This window comes from Pristiophorus japonicus, chromosome 6 (assembly GCF_044704955.1).
Source record: "Pristiophorus japonicus isolate sPriJap1 chromosome 6, sPriJap1.hap1, whole genome shotgun sequence".
Taxonomy (NCBI): Eukaryota; Metazoa; Chordata; class Chondrichthyes; family Pristiophoridae; genus Pristiophorus; species Pristiophorus japonicus.
In genome coordinates, this window is record NC_091982.1 from 69,735,280 (window position 1) to 69,749,040 (window position 13,761).

Sequence of the window (13,761 nt, forward strand, 5' to 3'; positions counted from 1 at the left end):
CTAGATGGGTCGGAGAGGAATTTTCCCAGATTTTTTCTCCCTAAATTGGCCTGGGTTTTTATCTGGTTTTTGCCTCACCCAGGAGATCACATGGCTCCGGTTGGGGTGGAGTGTAGAATGTTTCAGTATAAGGGGTGTCGCAGTTTTGTGAGATGAACTGGTTGGGCTGGGTGCTCTTTGCCTTTCCGTCATTGTTCATAGGTTTATATGTAACCTTTAGGGCTGCTGACCAAGGGCCGTGCGGCTCTTTGTCGGCCGGCGCGGACACAATGGGCTGGAATGGCCTCCTTCTGCGCTATAAATTTCTATGTTTAATATCCCACCCAGTCTAATCCCACACTAATGCTCCAGTTTTTCAAACAATTTTCTAATTATTATAAATTTCTGACTTTGGTTGAGCAGATTGCGACATTCCCACCGCCCTCTGAGTAAAGAATGTTTCTCTAACCTCCCCTTTAATTATTTTTGTGATTATTTTTATTTGTTGGTTCTTGTTCCCATCCCACTGAGCAGCAAAAACAATCTCTCACTGATCCTCAATCAGCCCCTGAACCTTTCAGCCCCGGCGGAAACAGTCCAGGGTTCTCAGCCCTGTGCCAAGCTGGTAGTTCCAGTGAAGCTCCAGTGTCTGTTAGTGCACTCCCTCACAGGGCATCGTGGAGTTCTCGTGAAGCCCCACTGTGTCTTAGCGCACTCCCTCACAGGGCATCGTGGAGTTCCAGTGAAGCCCCACTGTGTCTTAGCGCACTCCCTCACAGGGCATCGTGGAGTTCTCGTGAAGCCCCACTGTGTCTTAGTGCACTCCCTCACAGGGCATCGTGGAGTTCCAGTGAAGCCCCACTGTGTCTTAGTGCACTCCCTCACAGGGCATCGTGGAGTTCCAGTGAAGCCCCACTGTGTCTTAGTGCACTCCCTCACAGGGCATCGTGGAGTTCCAGTGAAGCCCCACTGTGTCTTAGCGCACTCCCTCACAGGGCATCGTGGAGTTCTCGTGAAGCCCCACTGTGTCTTAGTGCACTCCCTCACAGGGCATCGTGGAGTTCTCGTGAAGCCCCACTGTGTCTTAGTGCACTCCCTCACAGGGCATCGTGGAGTTCTCGTGAAGCCCCACTGTGTCTTAGTGCACTCCCTCACAGGGCATCGTGGAGTTCCGCTGTTATATAATCTTACATTAAGCAAATTGTGGTGTGACTGTAATTGAAAACCACGCACTGACTGAATGATCAGTGATATTGGGATTGGAGTCTTCCTGTCAATGAGAAGCTTGCTGGTGTTCATGCATTTACCTTTCAGAGATAATTCACCTCCTCAGCTGCTCTTCATATCACACTACCCAGAATCCGCTACGTGGCGCTCCCAAATACTCCGCTCAGACTGCCGCCGTTTGCACCCAACGTCTCACCTGATTCGAAGCCAGGACAACATCTGTGTCGTTCCTCCGCCAAAGACCCAGACAGTGAAGAAGACGATTAAAAGTGTTGTGCTGAACATCATTTGCCGTGCGTAGGTCGCAGTGTCCCGAATGGCCAAGGCAAATGCCATGGCCCCTCTCAAACCTGGAACACAGTCATTCGCAGCTTAGACAGCTTGTGCCTCGGAGCAACGTCCCCAATACACGCAACAGGTGTTGGCCGCGCTAATCCTGTTTAACACTAAAGCTGCGGGTATTACAACTGCAACTTGTATTTATATAGCGCCTTTCAAATAGTAAAACATCCCAAGACACTCACAGGAGCGTAATCAGACAAAAATTAACACCGAGTCACAAAGAGATATTAGGACAGGTGACCAAAAATTTGGTGAAGAGGTAGGTTTTAAGGAGCAGAGAGGTAGAGAGGCGGGGTGAAGGAAATCAGGAGGCCAGAATTAGAGGAGCAGAGAGATCTGGGAGGGATGTAGGGCTGGAGGAGGTTACAGAGAGGGAGGGAGGGAGGGGCGAGGCCATGGAGGGATTTGAACACAAGGATGAGAATTTGAAATTCGAGGTGTTGCCGGACTGGGAGTTAATGTAGTTCAGCAAGCACAGGGGGCATGTAACAAATCCCTGCTGGCTTTCCTTAATAATCCACACTTGTCAAAGTGACTGTTAATTTTGTCCCTGATTATCGTTTCTAAAAACTTCCCCACTACCGAGGTTAAACTGACCGGACTGTAGTTGCTGGGTTTATCCTTACACCCTTTTTTGAACAAGAGTGTAACATTTGCAATTCTCCAGTCCTCTGACACCACCTCCGTATCTAAGGAGGATTGGAAGATTATGGCCAGTACCTCTGCAATTTCCACCTGTACTTTCCTGTGCATCCCATCTGGTCCTGGTGACTTATCTACTTTAAGGAACATGTACAGCCAGCCTTTCTAGTACCTCCTCTTTATCAATTTTTATCCCATCCAGTATTTCAACTACCTCCTCTTTCACTATGACTTTGGCAGCATCTTCTTCCTAAACCAATTCAGCATTTGATTAAATTATCCACAGTATTGATTGATCCAAGAATACAAACCTTGGCCCAGGGAACAGGGCTCCTGTGGTAGAATGTGTGGATACATCTAGGGAGAATGTTTGAGGGTGTGGGCAATTGAGAGGGATTTGAAAATGTCCTGATGGACTCAGTCTGTACCCACTGTGGGAGAGACACTCAAGTGACAGAGAGATGTGGCCCAAGGTTGAAGTAGTTGAGGTTATACTTCAAGCCTCTGAATAACTGACACAGAGGGGAAAGTGGACTCGATGACAAACAGATCGTCCTCCAGACTGAAAAGACTTCCAAAAATGGGGGCAAAAACACGAAGGCAGAATATTATCTGAATGGCAGCAGATTAGGAAAAGGGGAGGTGCAACGAGACCTGGGTGTCATGGTTCATCAGTAATTGAAAGTTGGCATACAGGTACAGCAGGCGGTGAAGAAGACAAATGGTATGTTGGCCTTCATAGCTAGGGGATTTGAGTATAGGAGCAGGGAGGTCTTTCTGCAGTTGTACAGGGCCTTGGTAAGGCCTCACCTGGAATATTGTGTTCAGTTTTGGTCTCCTAATCTGTGGAAGGACATTCTTGCTATTGAGGGAGTACAGCGAAGATTCACCAGACTGATTCCCGGGATGGCTGACTGACTTATGAGGAGAGACTGGATCAACTGGGCCTTTATACACTGGAGTTTAGAAGGATGAGAGGGGATCTCATAGAAACATATAAGATTCTGACAGGACTGGACAGGTTAGATGCAGGAAGAATGTTCCCGATGTTGGGGAAGTCCAGAACCAGGGGACACAGTCTTAGGATAAGGGTTAGGCCATTTAGGACTGAGATGAGGAGAAACTTCTTCACTCAGAGAGTTGTTAACCTGTGGAATTCCCTACCGAGAGAGTTGTTGATGCCAGTTCATTCAAGAGGGAGTTAGATGTGGCCCTTACAGCTAAAGGGATCAAGGGGTATGGAGAGAATGCAGGAAAGGGGTACTGAGGGAATGATCAGCCATGATCTTGTTGAATGGTGGTGCAGACTTGAAGGGCCGAATGGCCTACTCCTACACCTATTTTCTATGTTTCTAAAACGGAGTCAATGTCCCGTGGAGATGCACGCAAGGAGCAATGTTCCCTTTTAACTGCACGGCCGCGTGGGGTTTGAGGATGGGGGGGGTAATCGGAGTAGGACAGACACTCATCCCCACTTTAAAGTCACACATTCTGTCCTTACTTCTACATATTCCCATTAATATAAATTCCTTCTTCACCAGCTGCTGTACCTGCATGCCAACTTTCAATGACTTGTAATGCAAACTTCCTATGTAACCATGTCACATAGAAACATAGAAAATAGGTGCAGGAGTAGCCCATTTGGCCCTTCTAGCCTGCACCACCATTCAATGAGTTCATGGCTGAACATGCAACTTCAGTACCCCATTCCTGCTTTCTCACCATACCCCTTGATCCCCTTAGTAGTAAGGACTACATCTAACTCTTTTTTGAATATATTTAGTGAATTGGCCTCAACAACTTTCTGTGGTCGAGAATTCCACAGGTTCACCACTCTCTGGGTGAAGAAGTTCCTCCTCATCTCGGTCCTAAATGGCTTACCCCTTATCCTTAGACTGTGACCCCTGGTTCTGGACTTCCCCAACATTGGGAACATTCTTCCTGCATCTAACCTGTCTAAACCCATCAGAATTCTCAACGTTTCTATGAGGTCCCCTCTCATTCTTCTGAACTCCAGTGACTACAAGCCCAGTTGATCCAGTCTTTCTTGATAGGTCAGTCCCGCCATCCCGGGAATCAGTCTGGTGAACCTTCACTGCACTCCCTCAATAGCAAGAATGTCCTTCCTCAGGTTAGGAGACCAAAACTGTACACAATACTCCAGGTGTGGCCTCACCAATGCCCTGTACAACTGTAGCAACACCTCGCTGCCCCTGTACTCAAATCCCCTCGCTATGAAGGCCAACATGCCATTTGCTTTCTTAACTGCCTGCTGTACCTGCATGCCAACCTTCAATGACTGATGTACCATGACACCCAGGTCTCGTTGCACCTCCCCTTTTCCTATTCTGTCACCATTCAGATAATAGTCTGTCTCTCTGTTTTTACCACCAAAGTGGATAACCTCACATTTATCCACATTATACTTCATCTGCCATGCATTTGCCCACTCACCTAACCTATCCAAGTCGCTCTGCAGCCTCATAGCATCCTACTCGCAGCTCACACTGCCACCTAACTTAGTGTCATCCGCAAATTTGGAGATACTACATTTAATCCCCTCGTCTAAATCATTAATGTACAGTGTAAACAGCTGAGGCCCCTTGCGGTACCCCACTAGTCACCGCCTGCCATTCTGAAAAGTACCCATTTACTCCTACTCTTTGCTTCCTGTCTGACAACCAGTTCTCAATCCATGTCAGCACACTACCCCCAATCCCATGTGCTTTAACTTTGCACATTAATCTCTTGTGTGGGACCTTGTCGAAAGCCTTCTGAAAATCCAAATATACCACATCAACTGGTTCTCCCTTGTCCACTCTACTGGAAACATCCTCAAAAAATTCCAGAAGATTTGTCAAGCATGATTTCCCTTTCACAAATCCATGCTGACTTGGACCTATCATGTCATCTCTTTCAAAATGCGCTGCTATGACATCCTTAATAATTGATTCCATCATCTTACCCACTACCGATGTCAGGCTTACCGGTCTATAATTCCCTGTTTTCTCTCTCCCTCCTTTTTTAAAAAGTGGGGTTACATTGGCTACCCTCCACTCGATAGGAACTGATCCAGAGTCAATGGAATGTTGGAAAATGACTGTCAATGCATCCGCTATTTCCAAGGCCACCTCCTTAAGTACTCTGGGATGTAGTCCATCAGGCCCTGGGGATTTATCGTCCTTCAATCCCATTAATTTCCCCAACACAATTTCCCAACTAATAAGGATTTCCCTCAGTTCCTCCTCCTTACTAGACCCTCTGACCCCTCTTATATCCGGAAGGTTGTTAGTGTCCTCCTTCGTGAATACCGAACCAAAGTACTTGTTCAATTGGTCCGCCATTTCTTTGTTCCCCGTTATGACTTCCCCTGATTCTGACTGCAGGGGACCTACGTTTGTCTTTACTAACCTTTTTCTCTTTACATATCTATAGAAACTTTTGCAATCCGTCTTAATGTTTCCTGCAAGCTTCTTCTCGTACTCCATTTTCCCTGCCCTAATCAAACCCTTTGTCCTCCTCTGCTGAGTTCTAAATTTCTCCCAGTCTCCGGGTTCACTGCTATTTCTGGCCAATTTGTATGCCACTTTCTTGGCTTTAATACTATCCCTGATTTCCCTTGATAGCCACGGTTGATCCACCTTCCCTTTTTTATTTTTACGACAGACAGGAATGTACAATTGTTGTAGTTCATCCATGCGGTCTCAAAATGTCTGCCATTGCCCATCCACAGTCAACCCCTTAAGTATCATTCGCCAATCAATCCTAGCTAATTCACGCCTCATACCTTCAAAGTTACCCTTCTTTAAGTTCTGGACCATGGTCTCTGAATTAACTGTTTCATTCTCCATCCTAATGCAGAATTCCACCATGATCACTCTTCCCCAAGGGGCCTTGCACAACAAGATTGCTAATTAATCCTCTCTCATTACACAACACCCAGTCTAAGATGGCTTCCCCCCTAGTTGGTTCCTCGACATATTGGTCTAGAAAACCATCCCTTATGCACTCCAGGAAATCCTCCTCCACCGTATTGCTTCCAGTTTGGTTAGCCCAATCTATGTGCATATTAAAGTCACCCATTATAACTGCTGCACCCTTATTGCATGCACCTCTAATTTCCTGTTTGATGCCCTCCCCAACATTACTACTACTGTTTGGAGGTCTGTACACAACTCCCACTAACGTTTTTTGCCCTTTGGTGTTCTGCAGTTCTACCCATATAGATTCCACATCATCCAAGCTAATGTCCATTCTAACTATTGCATTAATCTCTTCTTTAACCAGCAATGCTACCCCACCTCCTTTTCCTTTTATTCTATCCTTCCTGAATGTTGAATACCCCTGGATGTTGAGTTCCCAGCCCTGATCATCCTGGAGCCACGTCTCCATAATCCCAATCACATCATATTTGTTAACATCTATTTGCAGAGTTAATTCATCCACCTTATTACGGATACTCCTTGTATTAAGACACAAAACCTTCAGGCTTGTTTTTTTAACACCCTTTTTCCTTTTAGAATTTTGCTGTACAGTGGCCCTTTTTGTTTTTTGTCTTGGGTTTCTCTGCCCTCCACTTTTCCTCATCTCCTTTCTATCTGTTGCTTTTGTCTCCTTTTTGTTTCCCTCTGTCTCCCTGCATTGATTCCCATCCCCCTGCCATATTAGTTTAACTCCATATTAATCACACTGTAATTACACCCTCCCACCAGAGGTGGTGCGGCGACATCTCAAAGTTAACAGTAATTTACAACGGAAAAAGTAGACAGGATGTCGGGAGATGTAAGATTTTGAATATATTATAGATCATTTTTTTTTAAACCTTTATTCATTCCTGGGATGTGGGCATCGCTGGAAATGCTGGCATTTATTGCCCATCCCTAGTCCTCGAGAAGGTGGCCTTCTTGAACTGCTGTTATTTGGTACAACTGAGTGGCTTGCTAGGTCATTTAAGAGTCAACCACATTGCTATGGGTCTGGTGTCACATATCAGCCCAGACCGGTTAAGGGTGGTAGATTCATGATTGATACCAGCTTTTTATTTCCAGATTTATTTAATTAATTGAATTTAAATTCCCCGAGCTGCTGTGGTGGGATTTGAACTCGTATCTCCTGATCATTAGCCAAGGCCTCTGGATTACTGGCCCCGTGACATAACCACTGTGCTACCGTTCCCGTACTTTACCGTAGTGTAATAATATAATTCACAGGGTCACACTGAGCGTACCAGCGAACATCATCATATGCTGCAGGTTGGAGCCAATCCTTTTTCTCCGGCCCAGGTTCAGGAGGAAGGACAGTGGGTAAATATTAGCGGCTCTCCCGAGGAACACAGCGAGCTAGTTAGCGGAATCAAGGAATAAATGGCAGGAATTACGGAGCAGCGACAAATAGCCAAAATAATCCACCGATACAGAAATCAATCAACTAAATGTTCGTTGCATATTTAATATGCAACACCTTTCTGGAGCCAGCTCACTTTGTACTATGCTGGGTTCTGTGGAACAGATCGCAATTCATATTCCAGCCCGGTAACAAGAAACCGAACATTACACTTTCATTAAACTTAAGTCAACTCATCTTATAACTTACACAAGAAAACCGTATTTTCCACGCACCATTTCTTTTCTACCTTGTGATTATATCTACATTCAGAGCACAAGGAGGATCCCATAATCACGGATCTAAATCTCTATCACCAGAACTTCAGAAACACAAACATCTCGACTCTGAACACGACACTTGCAAAGTAGGTACTTTGCAGTTTTATTTCATCTCGGGATGTGGACATCCCTGGCAAGGCCGGCATTTATTGCCCATCCCTAATTGCCCTTGAGAAGGTGGTGGTGAGCCGACTTCTTGAACCGCTGCAGTCCGTGTGGTGAAGGTGCTCCCACAGTGCTGTTAGGGAAGGAGTTCCAGGATCCTGACCCAGTGACGCTGATGGAATAGTGTGTAACTTGGAGGGGAACGTGGAGGTGGTGGTGTTCCCATGCACCTGCGGCTCTTGTCCTTCCAGCGGGTAGAGGTCGCGGGTTTGGGAGGTGCTGCCGAAGAAGCCTTGGTGAGTTGCTGCAGTGCATCTTGTAGATGGTACACACTGCAGCCACGGTGCGCTGGTGGTGGAGGGAGTGAATGTTGAAGGTGGTGGATGGGATGCCAATCAAGCGGGCTGCTTTGTCCTGGATGGTGTCGAGCTTCTTGAGTGTTGTTGAAGCTGCATTCATCCAGGCAAGTGGAGAGTATTCCATCACACTCCTGACTTGTGCCTTGTAGATGGTGGAAAAGCTTCGGGGAGTCAGGAGGTGAGACACTCGCCGCAGAATACCCAGCCTCTGACCTGCTCTTGTAGCCACAGTATTTATGTGGCTGGTCCAGTTAAGTTTCTGGTCAATGATGGTCCCCAGGATGTTGATGGTGGGGGATTCGGTGATGGTAATGCCGTTGAATGTCAAGGGGAGGTGGTTAGACTCTCGCTTGTTGGAGATGGTCATTGCCTGGCTCTTGTGTGGTGTGAATGGTATTTGCCACTTATCAGGTAATGAAAAATGAGAAAGGATACAAAAGCTGTGATTATGAAGGTGGGATTGAAGATGTGGCTCTTGAAGGTGAAGAGAGTCAATCCCATGTAGGAAAAGATGAAGTTTTCGGCCAAGAAATTGAGGAGTTCAAATAACTGGAAAACACAAAATACATCATTTGCATATTCATCCATACCAGATTAATGTAATCACAATCACCAAACATAACGCAGGCAGAGTCTCAGTTCAACAATCATCTCAACCACATCATTGGGAGCTTAATCCTCCTACTGTCACCCCACTCCCGACCAAATCCCAGAGTATCGGGAGTTTGTCTTTAACTTCCATTCCAGTAACTTCAGTCCCCAGGTTCCTCTGCCCCATCAGGGCGGAACAGGCTCAAGGGGCTGAATGGCCTCCTCCCATTCCTATGTTCCTGATTTTCGCTCTTTTAAATCCAAGGGACGCATACGACAACGGATATGGTGGATAACTGGCTCGGCCATTCACCGCCAGATCAGGCTGGACCTCATAAAGCACTATCGGGTCCTGCTCTCGTCTGACAAAATCACTCACTATTCCAGAATCAGTCTGCAATGTAAAGATAAATCCCGGCTTCTATTCTCCACTGCAAACTGCCTTTTTAAACCCCTCTCCCCAGTCTTCACCCTCACCTCCGACAATAAGTGTGAGGAGCTCATGGACTTCTTTGTCTCTAAGATTGATACCATCCGTTCGGCCACCTCTGCCTCTTCCCTTCCTTCCCTAGCCCACCGGGCCAAACTTCCTCTAAGGAAGCCCCCTGCCCTAGCCCTGACCTCACATCTTTCTCCAGTTTCTCTCCGATCTCCTCTCATGACTTTTCTGAGCACATCCTGTTCATGAGACCCACTTCCTGCTCCCCCGATCCTATCCCCACCAAACTGCTGACCACCCAACTTCCTTTTCTGGCTCCCATGTTAGCCGACATTGTTAACGGTTCTCTCTCCTCGGGTACTGTTCCCCTCTCCCTCAAATCTGCTGTCATCACCCCTCTCCTCAAAAAAACAACCCCCGACCCCTCCATCCTTGCAAACTACCGCCCCATCTCCAAACTCCCTGTCTGGTCCAAAGTCCTTGAACGTGTTGTCGCCTCCCAAATCCGTGCCCACCTTTCCCGCATTTCCATGTTTAAATCCCTCCAATCCGGTTTCCGCCCCTGCCACAGTACCGAAACGGCTCTCATCAAAATCACAAATGATATCCTTTGTGACTGTGACAAAGATAAACTATCCCTCCTCGTCCTTCTCGACCTGTCTGCAGCCTTTGACACGGTTGACCACTCCATCCTTCTCCAACACCTCTCCACCATCGTCCAGCTGGGTGGGACTGCACTCGCCTGGTTCCATTTTTATCCATCTAATCGTAGCCAGAGAACCACCTGCAACGGCTTCTCTTCCCACCCCCGCATCGTTACCTCTGGTGTCCCCCAAGGATTTGTCCTTGGCCCCCTCCTATTTCTCATCTATATTCTGCCCCTTGGTGACATCATCCGCAAACACAGCGTCCGTTTCCACATGAACGCTGATGACACCCAGCTCTACCTCACCACCACTTCTCTCGACCCCTCCACAGTGTCTAAATTGTCTGACTGCTTGTCCGACATCCTGTTCTGGATGAGCAGAAATTTTCTCCAATTGAATATTGAGAAAACCGAAGCCATTGTTTTCGGTTCCCGCCACAAACTCCGTTCCCTAGCCATCGACTCCATCCGTCTCCCCAACTCCTGTCTGAGGCTGAACCAGACTGTTCGCAACCTTGGTGTCATATTTGACCCTGAAATGAGATTTCAACCACATATCCGCATTATAACGAAGACCGCCTATTTCCACCTCCGTAACATCGCCCGTCTCCGCCCCTGCCTCAGCTCATCAGTTGCTGAAACCCTCATCCATGCCTTTATTACCTCTAGACTTGACTATTCTAACGCACTCCTGGCTGGCCTCCCACATTCGACCCTACTTAAACTAGAGGTGATCCAAAACTCGGGTGCCCGTGTCCTAACTCGCACCGTCCCACTCACCCATCACCCGCTGTGCTCGCTGACCTACATTGACTCCTGGTTAAGCAATGTCTCGATTTCAAAATTCTCATCCTTATTTTCAAATCCCTCCATGGCCTCGCCCCTGACTATCTCTGTAATTTCCTCCAACCCCATAACCACCCCGAGATGTCTGCGCTTCTCTAATTCTGCCCTCTTGAGCATCCCTGATTATAATCGCTCGACCATCGGTGGCCGTGCCTTCAGCTACCTGGGCCCCAAGCTCTGGAACTCCCTCCCTAAACCTCTCCGCCTCTCTTTTTCTCGTCCCTCCTTCAAGATGCTCCTTAATACATACCTCTTTGACCAAGCTTTTGGTCACATGCGGCTCGGTGTCAAATTCCGCATAATACTCCTGTGAGGTGCCTTGGGACGTTTCACTACATTAAAAATGCTATATAAATACAAGTTGTTGTTATCTCACTGCTGTGTGTGAGAGCTTGCTGTGCGCAAATTGACTGCCACATTTCCTACATTACAACAGTGACTACACTTCAAAAAGTACTTCATTGGCTGTAAAGCGCTTTGGGACATCCCGAGGTAGTGAATAAATTAAACTTCTTTTTTACTGTATCTGTCAGCCTGAAGATAAACAGAAACTAACTTCCCCAGACTCCTTCCCCCACAAACCGCGCCCCCCGCCCCCCCCCCCCCCACCTCTCGCACAGTGCGGCTGGGGATTGAGAGCTGGGATTGCGATCGGTGAAGGATATATCGCAACTGCTGATCATCTTTTCCGTTCAGTCCCCAAGGATTGCCCTGGGGTCTCTGGGAATTGAAAGTTAATCTCCGGATACCCCGGGAGAGAAATCCGAGGGCCATTGAACAGAATTGCATGCTTTCTTTCATTTATTAATTACAGAAATATTGGAGATGAGGGAAGAAAGGCCGTTTCTCCAACAATTTAGAATCATCCAATCAGGTCACAAAGTGTCTATTCCCTTCCCTTAATGACCTCGTAGTGAAGTATCCTCTTGGGAAGAGTGATCATAGCATGGTAGAATTTCAAATTCTGTTGGGGGGTGAGAAAGTTGGGTCTCAAGCTTGTGTCCTGAACTTAAATAAAGGCGATTACAAAGGTATGAAGGCAGAGTTGGTTAAAGTGGACTTGGAAAATAAATTAAATTGTAAGATGGTAGATAAGCAGTGGCAAACATTTCAGGAGATATTTCATAATGCTCTGCAAGGATATGTTCCAGTAACAAAGAAAGACTTTAAGAGAAGGATGAACCATCCGTGGCGAAGGAAGTAAAGGATGGTATCAAATTGAAAACAAAGGCATACAATGTTGCAAGAACAGTGGAAGGCCAGAGGATTGGGAAATTTTTAGAAACCAGCAAAGGATGACTAAAAAAACAAGAGAGGGGATAGTTTATGAGAGTAAACTAGCAAGAAATATAAAAACAGACAGTAAGAGTTTCTACAGGTATATAAAAAGGAAAAGAGTAGCTGAAGTAAACGTTGGTCCCTTAGAGGATGAGACTGGGGAATTAATAATGGGGAACAGGGAAATGGCAGAGACTTTGAACAAATATTGTGTATCGGTCTTCACGGTAGAAGACACTAAAAGTATCCCAATAATAGATTATCAAGGGGCTATTGGGAGGGGAAATTTAAAACAATCACTATCACTAGAGAAAAAGTACCAGGCAAACTAATGGGACTAAAGGTGGACAAGTCCCCTGGACCTGATGGCCTGCATCCTAGGGTCTTAAAAGAAGTGGCTGCAGAGATAGTGGATGCATTGGTTGTAATCTACCAAAATTCCCTGGATTCTGGAGAGGTCCCAGCAGATTGGAAAACCCAAATATAACAACTCTTTTTAAGAAAGGAGGGAGACAGAAAGCAGGAAACTATAGACCAGTTAGTTTAACATGTGTCGTTGGGAAAATGCTAGAGTCCATTATTAAGGATATAGAAGCAAGATATTTAGAAAATCATAATACAGTCAAGCAGAGTCAGCATGGTTTTATGAAAGGGAAATCGTGTTTGACAAATTTGCTGGAGTTCTTTGAGGATGTAACAAGCAGGGTGGATAAAGGGGGAACCAGTGGATGTGATGTATTTGGATTTCCAGAAAGCATTTGATAAGGTGCCACCTAAAAGGTTACTGCACAAGATAAGAGTTCACTGAACTGGGGGTAATATATTAGCGTGGTTAGAACATTGGCTAACTAACAGAAAGCAGAGAGTGTAATGTAGCCAAATTTGCTGATGATACAAAGATGGGTGGGAAAGCAAATTGTGAGGAGGACACAAAAAATCTGCAAAGGGATATAGACAGGCTAAATGAGTGGGGGAAAATTTGGCAGATGGAGTATAATGTGGGAAAGTGTGAGGTTATCCACTTTGGCAGGAAAAATAAAGAAACTAATTACTATTTAAATGGAGAGTGATTACAAAATGTTGCGGTACAGAGGGATCTGGGGGTCCTTGTGCGTGAAACACAAAAGGTTAGTATGCAGGTACAGCAAGTAATCAGGAAGGCCAATGGAATGTTGGCCTTTATTGCAAGGGGGATAGAGTATAGAAGCAGGGAAGTCCTGCTACAACTGTACAGGGTATTGGTGAGGCTACACCTGGAGTACTGCGTACAGTTTTGGTCTCCGTATTTAAGGAGGGATACACTTGCATTGGAGGCAGTTCAGAGAAGGTTCTTGAGGTTGATTCCTGAGATGAAAGGTTTGTCTTATGAGGAAAGGTTGAGCAGGTTGGGCCTCTACTCACTGGAGTTTAGAAGAATGAGAGGTGATCTTATTGAAACATAAAATATTCTGAGGGAGCTTGACAGGGTAGATGCAGAGAGGATGCTTCCCCTCGTGGGAAAATCTAGAACTAGGGGGCATAGTCTCAGAATAAGGGGTCACCCATTTAAAACGGAAATGAGGAGGAATTTCTTCTCTCAGAAGTTTGTAAATCTGTGGAATTCTCTGTCCCGGAGAGCTGTGGAGGCTGGGTCATTGAATATAT

At 46.2% G+C, this 13,761-nt stretch overlaps 1 protein-coding gene across 1 annotated transcript in view; it reads right to left on the reverse strand.

The window, feature by feature from the left end:
* The window catches only part of slc9a6a (solute carrier family 9 member A6a), a 142,365-nt gene that overhangs the window by 26,966 nt on the left and 101,638 nt on the right, over window positions 1–13,761 (reverse strand). The window contains exons 10-12 of the mRNA XM_070882067.1: window positions 8,753–8,866; window positions 7,418–7,529; window positions 1,403–1,556 (exon numbers count right to left, since the gene is read on the reverse strand). Coding sequence (XP_070738168.1) covers window positions 1,403–1,556; window positions 7,418–7,529; window positions 8,753–8,866 — 380 coding nt within the window. The remainder of the gene's footprint in view (window positions 1–1,402; window positions 1,557–7,417; window positions 7,530–8,752; window positions 8,867–13,761) is intronic.